This window comes from Brachyhypopomus gauderio, chromosome 1 (assembly GCF_052324685.1).
Source record: "Brachyhypopomus gauderio isolate BG-103 chromosome 1, BGAUD_0.2, whole genome shotgun sequence".
Taxonomy (NCBI): Eukaryota; Metazoa; Chordata; class Actinopteri; order Gymnotiformes; family Hypopomidae; genus Brachyhypopomus; species Brachyhypopomus gauderio.
In genome coordinates this window covers 46,160,616-46,182,580 of record NC_135211.1, presented here as the reverse complement: position 1 = coordinate 46,182,580, position 21,965 = coordinate 46,160,616, and the positions used below count along the sequence as shown (strand labels likewise).

Here is a 21,965-nt window from a genome sequence, read left to right as displayed (position 1 = left end):
TCCAGAATTATGATTAAAACAGGGAAAGGTTAAACCCACTGTGCTTTGCACATGTATGGTTAAATCCCATATTTATAAAAAAAAACCTGTTGCTTAAACCTAGAGCCTTCAAGAAACAGCAAAATGACGAGGTGGTCAAGAGATTGTATACTGCACGCATGAGAACAGGCATTGCTAATTCCCACCCAAATGGGTGCTCTTTGGAGGAGGTTCTGGACGAGGTGGCCGAGTGGTTAAGGCGATGGACTGCTAATCCATTGTGCTCTGCACGCGTGGGTTCGAATCCCATCCTCGTCGGATTGGTGCCTTTTCCATCCAGAGAATGTCGTGCGAGCTACTTTTCACCAAACCCAGCCGTTCAAAAAAAAAAAATAACGACTGTAACGGCAACCTGCGGTGAACTTTCCTCCTCGACGTTTGTCAAAATGTTCACGTAAATAATAATAATAAATAAAGCGTTTCCTGCCCAGCGCCGATATTTTGAAAGGTGTTCAAAACGAAAGAGCTGGAGCTACTGACGCCTGCTTCACATACTGACAGCCAGCTAGCCGGACGAGCTAAGCGACTCGGGCCCTTAGACGGAGAGAGGCTTCAGCACCGGGTGAGTCTCCGCCAACTGGTTCATCTTCTCATATTATTACTATTATTTATTAATTAGGCAGTTATGCTCGCTAGCAACCAACTTCATTTTGTGCTCATTGTGTTTGGCACCTTGTAGTATCGGCTAGCTAAGTCTATTTGACAAGGTTAACTAGCTAGCTAACACTAGCTGCATGTCAACTAGACACTAGTCACCCATAACACAACTTACACGGTGTGTAGTGTAAGATATAATATCAAGAATCAAAAGGTTATGATGTATTGTGTATGCTGCTGGATCTACTGAGGTAATTTAATGCGGTGTCCCAAGCTGTTAACGACATCAAGCGCTCAGGCGATCGTACAGGAAGGTTGTGATAACGCGGTCCAACTTGAGTTAACGGTACCGGATGGGTGAACCATCACAGCGGGCTACACAGGCGGGTGTACAGCACGTCTGGAGAATTAGAGGCATGTTATAAATGTTCGAGGAGACAACATGGACCATGCGTGCCATCTTTAAGACACAGAGCTAGCTGTAGTGACAGCGAGTTGACGAGCCTCCCTGCTTACTAACAGCTGACCTCGGCTAATGGCTAACCAGCTAGCATCATGTTTTGTTTTCACACCAGTTAAGTTGCTGTTCAATCAGGCATTCTTGTGTGTGTGTGTGTGTGTGTGTGTATAATGTATTTATTTTTCCTTCAGTGTAGCTAAGTTCAGTGTTCAGTGGAGGAGTCCTCTCTTCAGAAGAACGCTTGACTGCTTTTAGTGCCTGCCAATGGAGCTGGCACACAGTCTGCTGCTCAATGAAGATGCCCTGGCCCAGATCACCGAGGCCAAGAGACCAGTCTTCATATTTGAGTGGCTTCGATTCCTCAACAAGGTCCTTATATCTGCTAACAAGGTAGGACGGCTCTTTCACAGCAACAGTACTACAATGGAAATGTAATATGTGATACAGCAGTTACGACTTTGTCTGGTCGGAGTGGGAGATAATTTGGTCATGGAGGTTTTTGTTATTTGGTGGTTATGTTGTAAGAACTAGCCTGGTTTGAAACAGGTGACGTTATGTCCACTATCTTCTCTCTCTCCCCTTGGTCAGGTCGATGTGAAGGAAAAGCAGAAGAGGCTTGTGGAGCAGCTCACAGGGCTGATAACCTGCAACCCTGGGCCTCCAACACGGAAGCTGCTGGCTAAAAACCTCGCCACGCTCTACAGCATTGGAGACACTTTCACCGTCTTCCAGACGCTGGACAAGTGCAATGACATCATCAAGAACAAGGACGACACGCCGGCCTACCTGCCCACGAAGCTGTGAGTCCTCGGACCTCCCGGGTCACGGTCCACACTCGCGTGGATGGGCTCTCCGTGAACTATTCCCAGTTGGCTAGTTCCCAGTTGCTGTTTTCCTTCTCTTTTTGACGTGGTGGTACTGTGTTTTGATACTTGTGTGTGTGTGTGTGTGTGTGTGTGTGTGTGTGTGTGTGTGTGTGGGAGTTGATGGTTGTAAAATCTTATTGCATTAGAGCCTGTTGTGAATGGTGTTTGAAAACTGTAATTACAACTTTATGTGAGGATGCCTTTTAAGTATTGGTTGGTGATGCAACACATAGCTAGTATTATGGCTATGATTACTATAGCATTAGTGTGTTCCAATTTAACCACGTGCCATTTGGAGAAAGATGCTACATGTTGACATGTAGATACACTGATACACTAGCGTTTGACCACACATGAGCAGGAGAAGGAGGAGAAAGGCACAAGCGTAGGTTTGTAGGTTTGACCTAACCCCATCACACCAGGCAGTCCGGGCGCAGTACCTTTAGCTGCTCCTGAATGTGTGTTTCTGTGTTGGCAATTAATATTTAATTGAAAACATCAATAGCCTGTCATTGTGAGCAATTACAGGGTTTTTAATTTAATTTATTTATATTTGTCTGGTGTGCAGTGCTGCTGTGGCTTGCGTTGGTGCCTTTTATGAGAGAATGGGCCGGATGCTGGGAAGTTCTTTCCCAGAAACCATCAACAACCTTTTGAAAGCCCTAAAGAGCGCTGAGGTAAATCGACCTTGCAGAGTCTGACCACATGTACTTATGATGCTCCCATATGTGGCGCTCATGTCCTCCGAAGTAGCTTGTGTTCGACGGGGATGTGTGAATAGGCTTCGTGGGAGTGCTGTTCACTACAACTTTTCAGTACACGTTAAAAAGAAAAGTGAACAACAAAAAATGTTTGACCCAGAAAAGCCTTTGCCATGGCAACAGTTTGAATGAGTCTCTTAAAAAAGGCGTCTTTGTCCCTGCCGGTCCCGCGCGGTGCTTTGCGCACAGTCGCAGGCCCGGAGCGAGATCCTTCTCAGCCTGCAGAAGGTCCTTAGCGGCCTGGGGGCGGCGGCTGCCTCCTGCCACAGGGACGTCTACAAGAATGCCCGCTCCCTCCTCACGGACCGCTCCATGGCCGTGCGCTGTGCTGTGGCCAAGGTCAGTCCCGACACGCAGCCACACACTCCGAATAGTCGCAGTCAGACCGCCGACAAACCTGTGCTTAATGTGTGTGAGCGTGCGTATTTATTATTTAACAAGTCGGTTTTCTCATACACTCATTTGAGCTGGTGATGTCCTGTGTAAATTTGTCCTGAAAGAGTCTGCTGCCAAAAAAACGCTTTAAACTTCCGAAACGTTCCAAAAACAATTCTTTTAAATGAAGGAATTTCAGCGTATGTCGTAAGTGATGTTGCCTGTGAGGCTCGTCCTGAGTGGTGGTTTCTGTGCGTGGCCAGTGTCTGCTGGAGCTGCAGGCCGAGGCCGTGTTCATGTGGACGGCCGAGCTGGAGAACGTGGCCACGCTGTGCTTCAAGGCCCTGGAGGGCTCCACCTACGGGGTGCGTGTGGCCGTCTCCAAGCTGCTGGGCACCGTCATGGCGTCCGCTCTCATGCCCAAACAGGCAGCAGGTGAGCTGCCCCGGACCCCACGCCGTCCCCGCCTTGGATCGATGGCTCCATTCCTTTAGGTTCTGCTCCTTGTCCATGGTGTCGCGTCTAAGCTGCTTCTGACTGCTTGATACGTTTGCCCTTTCACCTTGCCCCGCCCCCTCCTCCCTCGTCATGTTCCGTCCGGCAGTGATGCGTCAGAACGTGAAGCGCGCCACCCTGGACGAGGTCTTGGAGCTGATGTCCACGGGCTTCCTGCGAGGGGGCTCTGGCTTCCTGAAGAGTGGTGGCGAGATGCTGAAGGGCGGGGCCTCGGTCAGCAGGGAGGTGCGAGTGGGCGTCACCCAGGTGAGATGGCCCGCTCGCACCGCCATAGGAATCATCTGCTAGTCTTCCTGTAGCTCTAGGGTGGTCGGTGGTGTAAACAACGGGGCGGTTAGCTCACAGGTGTTGGTTCTAGGCCCCCAGAGCACACCTGTGTAGGTCTGTAGGGGCCAGTGTGGGTGAAGCATGGACTTGTTGTTTTAGCACGTCATTCTTGTTCTACAACACAGAAGAATCCTGTTATCTTTCAATCTGAGAAGCTCCTTTGGGCCATTAACACGTGATGGTTCTTCCCGTTCTGGGAAGACTGGGAATCACTGCTCACACCCAGCTGGGGAGCATTCCTAAGCCCCTGGCTCCCAAACCAGGGTATAGGACAGACATAGTTGTTCTTGTATTACAGCATATTTGTGTAGAGGTCTCTGAGCCCTGAGTTTACAGGTATTTATTTATTTATTTATTTATTTATTTATTTATAATAAGCAATGCCCTCACTGGTAAGGCCCTGCCAAATTCACAGGAAAATTTGCTTAATTTCACATCCCACTTTTCTCAGTAAGATAGTCACGGATTTTATAAGAAAAGTACTATATTTCATGGCGAGCATTCGTTTTTAAACACAAAAATGTGAGATGTTTTGCAAATATAGGAGGTTCTTCAGTTTGCTAGTTTTTTCTGAAGGTGAGTACAGAAAGGAATAGGAACAAATGTCCTAGATTTTTATATTTCAGTTTTGTTCTGATGCCAAACCAAAACCCACCCGCTGACACAAACACCCCCACCCCCCCATGGCAGGCGTACGTGGTGTTTGTGACCACGCTGGGCGGCCAGTGGCTGGAGCGCAACTTTGCCACCTTCCTGTCTCACGTGCTGGAGTTGGTGGCACACCCGCGGGCCACGCAGACCCACGTGGAGGCCGTGTACTCCCGCCGCTGCGTGAGCTTCGCCCTGCGGGCCACCCTGGGCGGCCTGCTCGGGGAGAAGGCCCAGATCGCTGCCACCAAGGAGATCTGCCAGGCCATCAGCAAGCAGATGAGGGCAGTGGGTAAGGAACAAAATGGGGGGGAAATGTCACGGTTCAGAGCATTGCAGAGTAAGTACACACACCTATTTTTTTGGTTTTTCGTGTGGGTGTTTTTGTGATCAATTTTGTGTGTGTGGGTGTTTAATTCTCTTTTGGTGATTCATGCTCTCTTAATTGGGTTGAAGTGGTCTAGTCCCTCGTCATCTTATTACTGCCTGAGCTCACGTATCAGAGTTCTGCTACCACCAGACTAGCTGTTTGGCCAGTTAAGCCAGTTTAAAGTCTTTTAGTGGGATGCAGCACAAGACAAGATTTCTGGCACAGCTAAATCAGGGAGAACTTGGCATTCATCTCCTCCTTATTTAAAGTCCCGGTGGTATCCCATCTTCCACACACCCGTATTGCTGTAATGGGACATTAGGCAATTCGCTGAAGCGGTTTTTGGGTTAAATTGCAGGTTTAGTAGTGGAACAGACAGCCGATGCCGGCTCACTGGGAATGCAGTCTTTACTATAGCCTCTGGATCCGGCTAGATTATAACGTTTGTTTTTGGAGGAACGTATGCTTCACACCGCCAAACACTCCATCCAGTTCTCCGTTCTTAAAAGTCGTTAAAGTAATAAAGTAAGAAGTAAACAGTAAACCTTTCACCCAACCACGTCTTCCTTTCCCTGTGTATGTCTGAGCTGCTGATGAGTGTCTCCAGACTCTTACTCTGTGATTTGCTTTGAATCTCCCTCGCGAGGGAACTCGTTTGATCACCTCTTGATTTTGTGGGCGGGTTTTAGCATTGCTCTTCACTGCCTTTGCAGTCATGTCGAACAACACAAACAAAAGCAGTTTATTTTAATGCACCTCAGGCATATTCCCAGTAAATGAATGTCATTTTATTGAATCAATCAGTGACAACTTTGTGAACACCATGCCTGGAGCTGTTTTGTTTGGCTGCTTTATTCTTTGTTAAGACAGTGAAAGGCAGAATAATCTCAAAGACAGTGAAAGGCAGAATAATCTGAATTTAATGGGAAATAATTTCTAATCTAATCTATTATATCTTAAATTTAGTTTTATTTGAAATTGAGTTATTTATATCCAATCATGCAATATTTTATTCTAAATGTGAATCCTTGCAAATATATTAAATGAAAATGAGAGGGTTGATCAGAAGATGCTCAACGCACACCCCCTCTGTCTCCAACCCCCTCCCCCACTGGTCTCCTGTTCCTTTGGTACATCGTCATGGTTACAGAAGCAGTCGTGAGTGACAGCGGTGGAGAGAATAAGGGCGGGGCGGCGGACGTCTCCGCCAGTCAGCACGTGATGGTGTGTGCCCTCAAAGAACTGGGCAGCCTGGTCCAGAGTCTCAGTGCCACCGCCTCGCCACTCATACAGGAGCCTTCTATTGGTAACACACACACACACGCGCACACACACACACACACACACACACACACACACAGCCCCCAGTGGACACATACTTATTTGTGCACCAAATAAGTCACCAGCGTGCAAGGAACATGAGAGTAATGCAGACTTTGTATTTTTAGGTTTGTTTATTGTTGTTTTAAGGAGTCTGGTCCCGCCCACAGGTCTGCTGGAGACGGTGTCGTCCGTCTTGCTCCACCCCAGCATGGCGGCCCGGTTGGCTGCGGCCCGGTGCCTGCGCTGTGTTGCCGTGGCGCTGCCCTATCAACTGACGCCGTTGCTGGAGCGCTGTGCAGAGCGAATCAACTCGCTGAAGACCTCTCCGGAGGCCGTGAGTGGCTACAGTTTCGCCATGGCAGCGCTGCTGGGCGGAGTCCACCAGTGCCCGCTGGGCATCCCCCACTCCAAGGGCAAGGTCTGCACCCCTGGCACCCCCTCTTCCTGACTGCGTGGCTGCGTGTCTTTGGTGTGCGCTGATGATGGTCGCCTTGGCCTGGGGGGGTTTGTGACGATATGAACATTTAAAAATAGTAACAGTAATCAGGAATTTTGCAGTGTAGCGTGTTGTGCAGGAATGTGCAGCCTTCTGAAGCTTGTAATTCAGGCGTGTTGGGTTTGGAAAGGAGGTGATCTTTAACCTCCGTGCGTGTGCGCACACTTCTGGGGGATTTGATCCAGGGATTTGATCCAGACGGTCAGCAGGACATCTGGGTGTTCAGTGTTCAGACAGAGATATATAGTGTCATTTGGTGTATGAGGAACACACCCACCCCCATTGTCACTGTGTGCAGTGTTGCGCTGGTGATTGTGAGCCCGCTGTTCAACTGTCTCTTGTTGTGCAGTGCCATCTGCTGGTGTGTGGTGCTAATTACCCAATTAAGAAACGACAGTATAATTAGTTTTGCCATTTACCATTCTGTACTGTTGGGTTCAGTGTTATTTAGAAAAGAACAACAGCGTTACAATAACAGCTTTTAGGAGTCGGTGTAATGTTACAAAAGTGTAGCTTTCCGTATTGTGGTTTTTGATTGGTTGTGGTTTTGTTCTTTTTGATTGGTTGTGGTTTTTAATGGTTTTAATGTGATGTCATCCAGAGTGCACTTAACCTTTTCTATTAAAAGGTTATCAAGTTGATCAGGTTTTGCTACATTTCACTGCATGTAATGAATGCAGGTAAAATTCAGTTCCAGTTTTTGTCGAGTGCCTTTGCATTGCACATTGTCCCAAAGCTCCCTCCACCCTCCCTGACCGTCCCTCCTCCGCCCTCCTACGCCCTCCAGATGGTGGTGAGCATCGCGGAGGACCTGCTCCGCTCAGCCGCGCAGAACAGCCGCCTCTCTCTCCACCGCACCCAGGCTGGCTGGCTGCTCCTGGGGGCCTTGATGACTCTGGGTGAGCATGATGTTCCAAAGGCTAGCTCGCGCACCTGGTGGAGATACCTGATAACATGCCAAGCCAGGTGCTAACGGCGTGTCCTGAACCCCTCTGTCTCCCCCTGGTGGCCACGTCCGCTCCGTCAGGCTCGTCTCTGGTGCGCTACCACCTGCCCAAGATGATGCTCCTCTGGAGGAACGTGTTCCCGCGCTCGCAGAAGGAGCTGGAGGCCGAGAAGGCCCGGGGCGACTCCTTCACCTGGCAGGTCACCCTGGAGGGCAGGGCCGGTGCCCTGTGTGGTAATGCCTACACCTCCGCTCTCCTTGGCCCACTGCCTCACTCTCACACTGCCTCACTCTCGCACTGCCTCACTCTCGCACTGCCTCACTCTCGCACTGCCTCACTCTCGCACTGCCACACAGCCTCACTCTCACACTGCCTCTCTCTCACACTGCCACACTGCCTCACTCTCGCACAGCCTCACTCTCGCACAGCCTCACTCTCGCACAGCCTCACTCTCGCACAGCCTCACTCTCGCACTGCCTCACTCTGACACTGCCTCACTCTGACACTGCCTCACTCTGACACTGCCTCACTCTGACACTGCCTCACTCTGACACTGCCTCACTCTGACACTGCCTCACTCTCACACTGCCTCACTCTCACACTGCCTCACTCTCACAGCCTCACTCTCACACTGCCTTTTGTGACTTGACGCAGGACAACTATGAATTGTGCTAATGGTGAAGTTGGCAGAAAATGGCCGATGATCACACTGCCTCACTCGCACTGCCTCACTCGCACTGCCTCACTCTCGCACTGCCTCACTCTCGCACTGCCTCACTCTCGCACAGCCTCACTCTCGCACAGCCTCACTCTCACACTGCCTCACTCTCACACTGCCTCACTCTCACACTGCCTTTTGTGACTTGACGCAGGACAACTATGAATTGTGCTAATGGTGAAGTTGGCAGAAAATGGCCGATGATCACACAGCCTTGGTCGCTCTGACTCATTCTCCGTTCTTGTGTGTGTGGTTTGTGGAGGCTAGCGTGTCGCGTTATGAATGACGTATGTCGTGTTATGAACCGTCCCCCTGTGGTTTCACTCCCCAGCCATGCGCAGCTTCGTGGCTCACTGTCCCGAGCTGCTGACGGAGGACGTGATCCGCAGACTCATGACGCCCATCGAGTGTGCCATGACCATGATGTCCCAGTAAGTGTGTGTGTGTGTGTGTGTGTGTGTGTGTGTGTGTGTGTGTGTGTGTGTGTGTGTTAGACTCACGTGTCTGCTTGTGGCCACATCCGCAGCATACCTGCAGTGGTGAAGGTCCACGGGGCTCACCTGAAGGCCAGTGCCGCCATGGTCCGCCTCAGACTGTACGACATCCTCGCCCTCCTCCCCCCCAAGACCTACGAAGGCGAGTCCTGTTAGGAACGCGTCGTGCTCAGAAGAAGTCCTGTACTGACGTGGCCGTTAGAGTCGGATGGACGTAGCTGCTTTGTTTTAATGATCATTTTGTTGTAGCCACCTCCTATTCGATTTTAATGATTGGACCGTGTTAATGTGTTATCATTTACTTTCCATCATGTTTTAAAAACACTTTGAGCTAAATAATATCACATTGTTGTTATTGTTATTGTGTTATTGTTTGTGTTGTTACGATGATGATTTTGTTGCTGGCAGGTAGTTTCAGTGCTCTGCTACGGGAGCTGGTGGCAGAGTTCACCCTGACGGACAACTCGGCCAACACGACCACGTCACTGCTGCGTTCCCTCTGTCACTACGACGACAGCGTTCTCATGGGCTCCTGGCTGCAGGAGACTGACCACAAGTCCATCGAGGACCAGGTGAGCCCCCGTGACCCCCCCGTGACCCCCACGTCCCCCGTCCCCGCGTACTAACGTCCGCGTGCCTTCCCGGCAGCTGCAGCCGAACAGCGCGTCAGGGAGTGGAGCCCTGGAGCACGACCCCTCCTCCATCTACCTGCGCGTCCCCGCCGGAGAGGCCGTCCCCGGGCCCCTGCCCCTGGGCGTGTCCGTCATCGACGCCTCCGTGGCTCTGTTCGGGGTGGTCTTTCCTCACGTCTCCTTCAAACACCGGTGAGCATGCTGCGGGGGGTTCTAGCGTATTTGACCGTTTTGTGGTTTGTGTGGAGTGTGTGGCGCTGCGGTGTGTCGCGTTGGCTAAAGCAGACGGCTGCTGTGTATTTCCAGGCTGCAGATGCTGGATCATTTTGCCGAGTGCGTTAAACAGGCCAAAGGGGTCCGTCAGCAGGCCGTGCAGCTCAACATCTTCACCGCCGTCCTCAGTGCCCTCAAGGTTCGTCCTCACTCTTCCACGCAGTAACACACACACACACACACACACACACACACACACACACACACACACACACACACACACACAGAGTACGCGCAGCTCACCCTCTGTGTGCCTTTGGGGTCACTTGCAGGTGGTGAATATTTGTCCTCTTTCCTGTCTGCTAGAACACCTGAGCTAAGTTTATAAAGCTAAAGAGAAGTGTGTGTGCGCGTGTGTACGTGTGTGTGCCTGCAGGGTCTGGCTGAGAACAAGAGCACCCTGGGCCTGGAGGAGGTGCGTAAGTCGGCCCTGGCTCTGGTGATGGGGGCTCTGGACAACCCCAACCCCATCCTGCGGTGTGCGGCGGGAGAGGCCCTGGGGCGTATGGCCCAGGTGGTGGGGGAGGCCACCTTCATCGCCAGCATGGCCCAGCACAGCTTCGACAAGTAAGAACCTCAACCCTGCAGGAGCCTCAGTCTCTGGTGGACGTCACGCTCACTTCACGGCTTCCTGCGTGGAACAAACTGCACTTTGTTGATTCCAGTGTTGATGTTGTGCGACGTGCAAGCAGACAGTAGATGGCGCTGTGGTGCTTGTGCATTGTTTTTGTGCAAACTAGACACTGGAAATCTGAGTTCACTTGTACGTAGAGTAGGATGCAAGTGTGACTGCACAGATGTATCAAAGGCCGCAGTAACTAATAACAAGATGGACGACGTAGAGGCCTTCAGTGTGAGCTCTGTAATAAAACACACACTTATTTTGTGAGCAGTCTGAGTGTTACAGTGGGTGTGTGATGTACCACAGCGTACCCCATGATCCAGACCTTAGTTGCGTACATAAATTCAACAAGATGTTTTTAATACGCTGCAACGTCAGTACGCTCTCCATGTCGTGGAGTCATGAAGGGTGATTGTGTGACTGACCGCTGTTGTGGCCAGGCTGAAGTCTGCCCGGGACGTGGTGTCCAGGACGGGTCACTCTCTGGCTCTGGGCTGCCTGCACCGCTACGTGGGCGGGATTGGGTCGGGCCAGCACCTGAAGACCAGCGTGAGCATCCTGCTGGCTCTGGCTCAGGACGGCACGTCTCACGAGGTCCAGGTGAGCGCTCGGCCCCCCGGGGGGCCTGTACATCACACACCGCACTCCTCAAAGAGAAGTTTACACATATATTGACAATGGGTCGTAATAAGTGTGGCTCGTCCACGTGTGTGTGTGTGTGTGTGTGTGTGTGTGTGTGTGTGTGTGTGTGTGTGTGTGTTTGTGTGTGTGTGATCACAGACATGGGCGCTGCACTCTCTGGCTCTGATCGTGGACTCCAGCGGGCCCATGTACCGGGGCTACGTGGAGCCCACCCTGTCCCTGGTGCTCACCCTGCTGCTCACCGTGCCCCCCTCCCACACGGAGGTGCACCAGTGCCTGGGCCGCTGTCTCGGGGCCCTCATCACCACCGTGGGGCCTGAACTGCAGGGTAACAGCCCTTTAAAGACCCCCTGCCATACACCCACCCCACCTTACACAGTACAGCAGAACCCTGGTCCTAGAGTCCCAACATGGTCCTGGCTGGGACAGAGAGGGTCAGAGAAATGTCCCCTCTGGGCCTTAAAACTAAAGTGAACATTTTGAGTTGTTTTCATTACTATTGTAACCGTTTGACTGAGTGGGCGGGACCTGAGTTAAGCTGCCGAATCACGGAATGCTGTTGTCGTGTGTCCGTGGGTCTCTAGGCAACAGCGCCACCATCTCGACTATCCGCTCGTCATGCCTGGTGGGATGCGCCATCATGCAGGATCACTCTGACTCTCTGGTGCAGGCCGCCGCCATCTCCTGTCTGCAGCAGCTGCACATGTTTGCGCCTCGCCACGTGAACCTGTCTGGACTGGTGCCCTGCCTCTGTGTGAGCCCCCCGCTCCACCCACCCACACACACACACACACACACACACACACGGGGGGGATATGTGTGCCCTGCCTCTGTGTGAGCCCCCCGCTCCACCCACACACACACACACACACGGGGGGGGGATATGTGTGTCCTGCCTCTGTGTGAGCCCCCCGCTCCACCCACACACACACACACACACGGGGGGATATGTGTGTCCTGCCTCTGTGTGAGCCCCCCGCTCCACACACACACACACACACACACACACACGGGGGGGGGGGGGGGGGGGGGATATGTGTGCCCTGCCTCTGTGTAAGCCCCCCGCTCCACCCACACACACACACACACACACACACACACGGGAGGTATGTGTGTGTATTTAAATGAATATTGTAAGCAGACAGTCATTGTGTGTGTGTGTGTGTGTGTGTGTGTATACAGGTGCATCTGTGCAGTTCTCACCTGCTTCTGCGGCGAGCTGCGGTGGCATGCTTACGGCAGCTGGTCCAGAGAGAGGCGGCGGAGGTGTGTGAGTACGCCATGAGCCTGGCCAAGAAGAATGGAGACAGCAAGGAGAGCAATACTATCAGTACGCATCTCACACACACACACACACACACACACACACACACACACACACACACACACACACACACACACACACACACACACACACACACACACCTGGAGGAGAGCACCACTATCAGTACACATCTCTCACACACACATACACCCCTGCAGGAGAACACCACTATCAGTAAACACCACACTAACACACTGTGTGCTCTTCTGAAGTACTGTAAGGATAACGGTCCCAGCTCTGAACTAAAACTGAAGACACTAGCCCAGCCTTAGCAATGCAGCCAGCACAGATCAGATTCTTGGGCCCTCTCTGAAGCCAGAGGGTCATTACGCATCCTCACTGCTCACCACAGACATTATCAGAATGCCCTTATAGCGACTCTGTAATCCTTTTCATTGTAAATGACCATTCCTCCGTTTTCAAGGACTCTGCTGGTTGCATGTGTTTCATATAGTTTTTTCCCCCCATATTGAAGACTTGAACATCACTGAGACGGGTCTGGAGGGCGTCCTGTTCGGCATGCTGGATCGCGAGACAGACAGGAAGCTGTGCTCAGACATCCATGACACCCTGGGCCATATGCTCTCCTCGCTGGCTGTGGAGAAGCTCTCCCATTGGCTCAAACTCTGCAAAGACGTCCTGGCAGCCAGCACAGGTAAGCGTCACATCCCCATCTTAACGCTGAATCACATGTCTTAATCTCACAATGTCATCCAGGACATCCAGGGTCTAATTATATTAATATTTACAAAATGTCTGAAAGATGAGTTATAACCATTCGCCTCTGATTCTTGGGTTCGGGAATTGTTGTTTCTGGTAGACGGTGGACTTGTAAAATCTCTGTTCAGCATGGAGGTTTGATCTGTAACCAATAGGTGAACGGATGGGTATTTGGTGAGAGCATCCTTGTCTTGTAGAGGCTGGAGGTCCTATGGCCTTTGAAGTGGAGAAAGAGGAGGAAGATTCAGAAAAGAAGGACGAGATGGATGACGACACCATGTTCACGGGCCTGGGCGAGGACGACAAGTCCAAGCCCTCTGTCGCCCCCCGCTGGGTGACTCGGGTGTTTGCGGCAGACTGCCTGTGCCGTATCATTCACCTGTGTGAGAACGCGGACAAGGCCCACTTTGACCTGGCTGCGGCCCGCAGCGCCAAAGCCAAGAACCCCAAAGGTGAAAACCACCGTGACTTTCAAAATGACAAAATCCTGACAAAATCTTCACAGTGAAAAGTTGTTTGTCGTTTTAAACACAAGTTGTTCATTTTCCGTGTTCTGTGGTTTGAATTTCTTGATTAATTTTTTCGGAAGTAGATAATTGTGTGTTCACCTTTGCGTGTCATCAGTAGTACCAGTGCAGTGCTGGTAGGGTGTAATGAATGTGTGAAGTCTTACCTGGTGAGGTGCAGAATGATGTCAGGAGCGTAGCCTTCTCGCCCTGATCCGCATGCTGAATGGTGTGGTAGGTGATCTTCTGGTTCTGCACCTGTCCGACCTCATCCGCATGGCCTTCATGGCCGCCACGGACCACAGTGACCAGCTGCGCATGGCCGGCCTGCAGGCCCTAGAAGACATCATTAAGAAGTTTGCGTCTGTGCCGGAGCCAGAGTTCCCCGGCCACGTGATACTGGAGCAGTACCAGGCCAACGTGAGTCTGATCTCGTCTGATCTTGCCCCGAGCACTTTTCCCGAGCCCTCACATTTATAGGTTTTGACCTGGTGACGTGTGAAGAAGCTCGTTTTTGTTTTAGAGCTGGAAGGTTTGTGGTGTGATCATCTTACTAATCTACTCTGTTTTCTTCCCCATCAGGTTGGAGCCGCGCTCCGGCCGGCCTTTTCTCCCGACACGCCCTCCGACATTACGGCCAAGGCCTGCCAGGTAAAGCCAGACCCGTGAGACTTAACCCCCCACCCCCCTCAGCCCTGTGAGCGTGCCCGAGCCTCCCTCCTCCCTAAACAGCTCCCTCTCTTCATCTCCTGGTTCTGGTGCTGGGCGTGCTCAGATACTGACATAAACTGCTTGGCTCTCAGTCATCTCCTCAAAGGGCCTGCTGGTGCTGAGGCACCATGAGTTAGTGCTTTGTGATTTATGCGAGGGCTCTGGATTGGTCTGGCAGTAAATGTCACGGACGCCATTTAAAAGTGTCACCTCTCATCAGGGAGACCTCCTTTCAGCTCACACTGCCATTAGTCTTGCTCCAGTATTACATGGCGTTAAAGTCTGTAGGAAAGAGAGTGCGCTTCTTGGCTAAGGGAACCATGTGACATTGTAGCCTTGTGATGGTGTGAAGGTCATTGTTTGCCCTTGGAGAGGTGGAAATCTGGGTAATAATCTGGTGGAAGCCCTGCGATTTGCTCTCATCATGACACCCTGTGTGGGCGGGGCTTATGACCGCTGGTTCACATTGAACCCTTGACCATTAACCCCTTCATACGTGAGGATGTGTCTGATAACGTCTGCATTTATGAATGTATGCAAACTTGACCTTTGCCCTTGACCCCAGGTGTGTAGTGCGTGGATAGGCAGCGGCGTGGTCAGCGACCTGAACGACCTTCGTCGTGTGCACAACCTGCTGGTGTCCTCTCTGGACAAGGTGCAGGCAGGCAAGAGCTCGTCCAGCCAGCTGTACAGCGAGAGTGCCACCACCATGGAGAAGCTGGCCGTGCTGAAGGCCTGGGCAGAGGTACCAGAACCCTTCCAGAACTCTCTGTCCCCTGGTCCGTTTTCTTCTTCTTTTTTCCAAATTTTTTATTTTATAATCCCCCCCTTCAGGTCTACGTGGTGGCTATGAAGATAAAAAAGGAGGCGGAGTCTAAGCCAGCGCGTCCCGTACACGGCGGCGAGGATGATGAGGAGGACGTGGGCGACGAAGGGGACGTCCTCCCCCCAGACAGCCTGATCATTCTGGTGCAGCCGGAGCTGCCCTCCCTGAGCCGGCTGTGGTTGGCAGCTCTGAGAGACTACGCCCTGCTCACGCTGCCCGCCGAGTTCGCCAGCCAGCTGCCCCCTGAAGGTACCGCCCGGCTTCTGACATCCACGCACAGCGATTCTCTCAGATCAGGACTCAACGCTGCAGGATCTTGTGGGATTTTGGTGAAGATTTTCGTGTTTTTCTGAAACGGAGAGGTATGTTTGCACTGCAGGTGGAGCCTTCTACACCCCAGAGACGATAGACACGGCGCGGCTACACTACCGCAGCTCCTGGCCCCCCATCCTGCACGCGGTGGCCCTCTGGCTCAGCAACACGGACTTTGGGGCTCTGGACGGTCCCGAGGAAGCCCAGCCTGCCGCCCCGACCAGCGCCGGCACCGTGTTTCCACAAGGGCCGCCCGCCCCCAACAAAAGCCACGAGGAACTGGTCAAGGACAGAATGCATCTGCTGTTGGGTAAGATTCCTGTCACAATAGATTTAGATAATAGATATAGATATAGATAATCATAATTATGATTATTTACATTTATATAGATCCTTTTCATGTACTTTCATGTACTTTCATGTTTTTTTTGTTGAGAAAACCCTTTAAGCATTTCAGCCCATGTGTGTATGTTGCTGAGCTGCAGGACTGGGGTGTCCGTGTGCTTTGTAAGGTGTCTGCTCTCCTGCTGTGTCTCCCAGGCATCAGCATCGAATTCCTGTGTTTCCCGCGGCCCGAGGAGCCTATCGAGCGTGTGATGTCCTGCTTGAAGGCCCTGTGCACGCTGTTTGAGTCCCACCACGCACGCAAACACATCGCAGAGGACCAGGTGTGGTGGGGGGACAGCCACAAACCTAGGGGCTTTGATGGCAGCATAGGCAGTAATCTTGCAATCTGTGTGTGTGTGTGTGTGTGTGTGTGTGTGTGTGTGTGTGTGTGTGTGTGTGTGTGTGTGTGTGTGTGTTTGCAGTTGCTAGCTGTGGAGCTTCTGAACGTGCTGCACAGACTGCTGCTGACGCGGGACCCTCCAGGCGTTCAGCTCCAGGTGACTGCCGTGGTGCAGGAGGCCATCCGCTCCGCCCGGGACAACCTGGACCAGCTCAGGACCTCTAAGAGTGAGCAGGACCCGCACCGGCTAACCACTGCCCCGCCTGGCCACTTTGGGCAAATACCGTTTGTTGATTCAGCATCAGCTGTCAATATCTCCAACATTTCTGAAGGAAGGTTGTTGTATTCCTGCCAGAATTCCTGCAGTATCCTCCCACTGATTCTTTGTTGTTTGCTGTTGAATCAAAAAGCCAGTTTCTAAAAGACCGTAACGCATGGAGGGGGATGGGGGCGGTACTGTGTGACACGGTGCAGGGGCGGAGCCTTGTCAGGGGCGGGGCTTTGTCCCACACTGGTGATCCACCACTGAGATCTTAGAAGTTGGCTCTAAATCTCACTGAATATATAACCATGAATGTTACCCTACACGGGTGTGGGGTGGGGCAGCTGTGTAACCACGCCCGCTGTGCCGCAGGTGTGGAGGAGGACGGGGGGGAGGAGGCGGCCTGCGTGCTGGGGGAGGGGGGAGAGAGCGGGGAGCTGCGGCCGGGGAAGTCGCTGGTGTTCGCCGCCATGGAGCTGCTGGTCTTCCTGCTGGTGCGTCACCTTCCCCGTGTGAGCGCGCGGGCCACCGACTCCCCCAGCCACCTGCCCACCAAACCCCAGCAGCTGTCTGAGCACGGCAGCCGTCTGGTGGCCGCCGCCCTCGGAATCCTGGCCGAGCTGCCCGCTCTGTGCTCTCCAGCAGGTAACACACGCACACACACACGCACACACACACGCACGCACGCACATCACACTCACATTTCAGCACATACAAGTTCTCACATTCCCACTCAGGCCCGTCACATTCTCGATTCACACACCCACAGAACACACTCACGCTCTCTCTCACACCCCGACGGCAGCTCGCGGACAGAGCTTCACCATGATCAGAAGGAGTTCCTTATCTTAGATTGATACAAGTGGCTTGATTCATTCGGTTCGATCGTTTTCCATGTTTAATTTCACTGGCGTGTAGTTCTGTGGCAGAGGTGTTCAGCTAGGGGTCTTGAATACACATGTGAGATGGATTTTGTAATCACCGCTCCCTTATCAGACCATTAATATAAATTATCCCCTTTTAATCGCACCTTACTTACAGTACCTGGACTATGAGGACTGTAATTTCAGTACCTTGTCTGTATAATGGATTCATAGCGATGTTGAATGACCTGTGGTGGAATGTGTTCGTCTCCTTCAGGAAGCCTGGTCATCCTGCCCACGGTGCTGTTTCTGATCTGCGGGGTGCTGTGGGAGACCGCGGTGAAGACGCTGGATGGCTCCGTGCCCCTGCCCGTGTCCGCAGCCCTGCAGGCCATCAAGACCATCATCACCTCCCCCCTGGGCCGTGTGGAGAAGACCCAGCAGCAGTGGACCAGTCTGGTCAGGAGCAGTCTGGCCTCTGTGCTGGAGTACTCCCAGCCTGGTGAGATCAACACACACACACACACACACACACACACACACTCGCACACACACACACACGCACACGTGTGTCCGCTCACACACACGCGCGCACACACACACACACTCGCACACACACACGCACACACATGTACTCACACACATGCCCACACAGCACATAACGCCTGCGAGCGATCAAATAATTGCAGACTGACATCACATAGATGTTCACTGATGCATACAAAATACACACACACAGTACACCAAAGCATTAGTTCTGGTGTACTAGATACTAGTTTTTACGTTTTGTTTACTTTTTTAAATATCTCAGGCATGAAAATCTGTCACCTTTCGGCGAAATTCGCCGTTTTGAAGTTGAAAAGGGTGACCTGCGTGAATCGTGTAGATCCGATGAGTTTTTTGTTTGGGGGGGGTTCGGGAGATTATATATATATATTTTATATATATATATTTTAATTATCATTGACTTAATAAGCAAACAGAGCACTTCTGAAATCAGCAATTTCAATGACACCGTGGCCAGCAGTTTCCGCCCCGAACCATCATAGAGGCCAAATAGCGTTTCAATCATACCAACGTTCTTCATTCATGTTATTCATTTACTGCTAAGCGGGACGAGAAGGAGGACCTAGTGCTACACCGCGGACAAGTCAGAAGAACGCACATTTACCACTACATTTACCACATCGTACATTTACCACTACATCTACCAGATCGTACATTTCCCAGTAGATTTAATTGGGTTATTAATGGTTTCAATCGTTTTCATATTTTGCGGTAAAACAAAGTTACTGCCGTTCTCTACAGCGTTGAATACTGTCAGAGCCACAAGCTCTTGTGATAAATAGGTAGATAGATAGACCTTTTAAGTTCGCGTCAACCCTGTGTAGTTAACGGTGACAAAATAAGAAACGAGATTTTTATTCTTGTGTCTGTAGTTGTAACTGGTGAGGACGGGTGAGGATAACATTCGCGCCAGGGCTGAAAAGGTTGAAGATGAAGTTGTAAATGCTTGTCGTTTGAGTCTACCCTGTGCTTTAGCCCATGTTAGAAAATAAAAACACGTGAACCCTGGTATTTTTACACTCATTTTCGCTGCTGATGTATTTATTGGTTCATTAAGACGTAATGGTTTTGACTGAGCCATCTGAAATGGCGAAAGCGGCCTCTCGCGTTTAAGGATCTGGCTCCATACATTGAATCCATTGACAAGACAGTCAAAAAAATTTTTTTTATGGATTTTACTATATTTTACGGCCCGTAAGGTGACATCATGTAAAAAAATAATAATAACGCATGGCCACGACTTACTAACGCGTAGGAACGAGATACTAATGTCGCCTTTCACACGCGGCAACAAAGTTTCTTTTTTCACAGCAAAGCAAGCAGATCCCAGGGATGTTCGCGAACTGACTGCCCAAGGAAGGTAAACCTGGCTTCATATAAAGTAATACTTAATTATCTTGTTCGCACGCGTTAATTATCTCGTTCGCACACGTTAGTAAGTCGTGGCCACGCGTTATTATATTTTTTTTACATGATGTCACCTTACGGGCTCTGTAATATTTGGCATCACCTGTCGCTGTATCCCCGTACACCAGCAGACACCCCCCCCCGTCGCCGTATACCCATGACGTCACATATCCCCATGACGTCACATGCCCCTATGTCTTCTCACCTTTTTAACCCCTGACCCATTTTCATGCCTGATTTCTAAACCCACGTCTGGTGTCTTTCAGGTCAATATTGTAAACCATCCTATTATCTTAATTTCCAATACATAGCAGCACAGTGAAGGGCCATGTTGTTAACATGTTTTCCCTTCTCACTCTCTCTCTCCCCCCTCTTTTTTTCTCTCTATCTACCTCCCCAGATGAGTCCAGGCCCAGCATGGACGAGGTCAGCATGCTGACAGCCATCACTCTCTTCCTGGTGTCTGGTAGTGCTGAGCTGGTGGGTGTTACCAGCTTACAGAAGGGCTGCATGGAGCGCTTCCGAAACGCCCTCAACTCCAGCGACCCCGCGGTGCGTGACCCCCTCACCCCTGCAAAGATTCTGGGACGGTTCAGACGCTATCAGACACATTCAGCCAATCACCATTAGGGACTTTTGAGAATATAACAATTGGTCAGGCTTGTCATAGTGTAATTTAAGCTCTTTGCTGGGAATTCTTGTGTGCGATGCTCTCAATCTGTCTCCCTCTCAACCTCTCAATCTGTCTCCCTCTCAACCCGTCTCTCTCTCCCCACCCACAGGTGCAGGCGCGATGCTACCAGCTCCTCCTCTCCGTGTTCCAGCACTCGAGCCGTGCCCTCTCCACGCCCTACATCCACACCCTGGCCCCACTGGTGGTGGAGAAGCTGCGGGCGGCGGAGCACTCTCGGCCGGGCACGCCCGCGGAGCTCCAGGCCCTGCAGGAGGGCGTCAAAGTGCTGGAGGGTCTGGTGGCCTTGGGGGAGGAGCAGAACCGTGAGTAGAGTGACACGCGACCCGGAAGCCCCGCCCACAGCCTGCTTTCACTGTTCTGCAAAAGCTCCGCTTATCTTTTAACATTTATGGTGTGTGTAGCTGTATAAGTCTATAACGGTGTAAGACTCATACGTGGATCGTTGTGTAATCCTGTGTGCATGGTGCTCTTGTTTTCTGTGGGGGGGTAACAGGTGTTCAGTTGCTGGCTCTGCTGGTCCCCACGCTGATTTCCTACCTGCTGGATGAGAACGCCTTCTCCGCTGCGTCCCCGGCCTCCAAGGGCCTGCACGAGTTCGCCCTGCAGAACCTGATGCGCATCGGACCCCTGTACCCTGCAGCCTTCAAGACTGTGATCGGGGCAGCGCCGGAGCTGAAGACCCGCCTTGAGAATGCCATCAGAGCCAATCAAGCAAGCAGTAAAGCCAAGGCCACTGCCAGGCAGGCCCAGCCCACTGTGCCGGCCACGCCCACTATTAAACTCAAGACCAGCTTTTTTTAGGACCATTTATCAACTGATATATTTTTACTTGTAAGGTTACAGTTAAATAAGCGCCATTTTATTTCCGCTAAACCTTGGCCTCTGCGTGAAGGTGTGCTCCTGTAAATATGGATATTAGGGTTTACATTTGCTTGTCTTGTCATGCTGTTGAATGTAAGAGTGAAACACTCATTTTCAGGAAGCTTGAAGTTGCTGGTAAAGAAACATGGTCATCACCATGAGCATCACGTTCATCCTCCATTTGAGATTTCTTTGCCGCGTGTAAAATGCACCTTAACCACAAAATGCTTTCATGGAAGCACCTTTTGCATTGCATTCCTGTTCTTTCCAACAAGTCTTGTACAGCCTTTTTGACTCCTCTGTAATGCCTGTCCTTTTGCTTTTGCTTGATCCTAAAAGACCAAAACTATGTACTGCTCGTGTCTGTCATATCATGCTCTTCCCCCATACCTTTTTCCCAGGTCTCTGTTGATGAACTCATGTGATCCATACACACATGAGAAACAGTTGGAGCGTATACGCCTCAATCTTTCAGTGCAACTGATCATCGCTTTATTGGACATTTGTCAACATTACAAAAGGAAAAACATTTTCTCGTGGAGTCATTTATTGTATAAAGGCATTCCACTGAAAGCTGTGAATTACTGTGAAAAATTTCCCCTTCATAAAATTCCAACACAGACATTTGAAAGCTGCACAGGCAAGCTGTGTTTGGTGTAACTGATCACATGTTCAAATCCACCACCTGTACATGCACTACATGTAAACTTATGTTTACTGTTTGTCCTCTGTGTTCTTAATTTAAACATTTTATTTAAATAGCAGTGACCACGAAAACGGTTAATTTGATAAATATAACGCAAACAGGGCTTTGCTTTAGGGGGTGTTATAATGAAACTGCGCAGATATTCATCATGTTACAATATGAATGGTTGTTTTGCACAGCGCCTGTTTGTTTATGTTCCGTGTTAAGTATGAGCCTGTATGGCGTAATCACACTGATCAAAAAACATGCTGAGGAAGTCAACACGATTGCCACAATAAAGAGGTTTTAAACAATACGTTTTGTGCATGTTTATAAGTTCGTTACGTATTTAAAGTGTTGTCTTATATATTTAAGGCCATAGTGCAGCTATACT

The 21,965-nt window shown here is 51.0% G+C and overlaps 1 protein-coding gene and 1 non-coding gene across 4 annotated transcripts; both read left to right on the top strand.

The window, feature by feature from the left end:
- The first annotated feature begins 215 nt into the window (after positions 1-215).
- trnas-gcu (transfer RNA serine (anticodon GCU)) lies at positions 216-297 on the top strand. The gene has a single exon. It is a non-coding gene; the product is annotated as a tRNA-Ser (tRNA).
- A 169-nt stretch (positions 298-466) lies between these two features.
- On the top strand, positions 467-21,887 carry heatr5b (HEAT repeat containing 5B). Of its 3 annotated transcripts, none has more exons than XM_077016138.1 (36): positions 467-601; positions 1,293-1,486; positions 1,685-1,896; positions 2,531-2,639; positions 2,913-3,062; positions 3,362-3,533; positions 3,703-3,860; positions 4,632-4,929; positions 6,110-6,265; positions 6,450-6,700; positions 7,566-7,677; positions 7,806-7,958; positions 8,775-8,874; positions 8,970-9,079; positions 9,346-9,509; positions 9,586-9,761; positions 9,876-9,981; positions 10,219-10,409; positions 10,905-11,064; positions 11,245-11,434; positions 11,691-11,860; positions 12,289-12,436; positions 12,906-13,085; positions 13,348-13,602; positions 13,895-14,076; positions 14,239-14,307; positions 14,933-15,112; positions 15,202-15,442; positions 15,573-15,815; positions 16,046-16,173; positions 16,315-16,459; positions 16,867-17,139; positions 17,635-17,859; positions 19,732-19,883; positions 20,114-20,327; positions 20,519-21,887. In XM_077016138.1, the coding sequence occupies exons 2-36, from the start codon at positions 1,361-1,363 to the stop codon at positions 20,824-20,826; spliced, it is 6,207 nt and encodes a 2,068-aa protein (XP_076872253.1). In that variant the 5' UTR covers positions 467-601; positions 1,293-1,360; the 3' UTR covers positions 20,827-21,887. The 3 variants fall into 3 exon arrangements, with proteins under 3 accessions (XP_076872253.1, XP_076872248.1, XP_076872255.1); XM_077016133.1 differs by having other exon boundaries at positions 475-601; positions 1,288-1,486; XM_077016140.1 differs by having other exon boundaries at positions 476-601; positions 1,288-1,486; positions 4,632-4,881.
- The last annotated feature ends 78 nt before the right edge of the window (positions 21,888-21,965 follow it).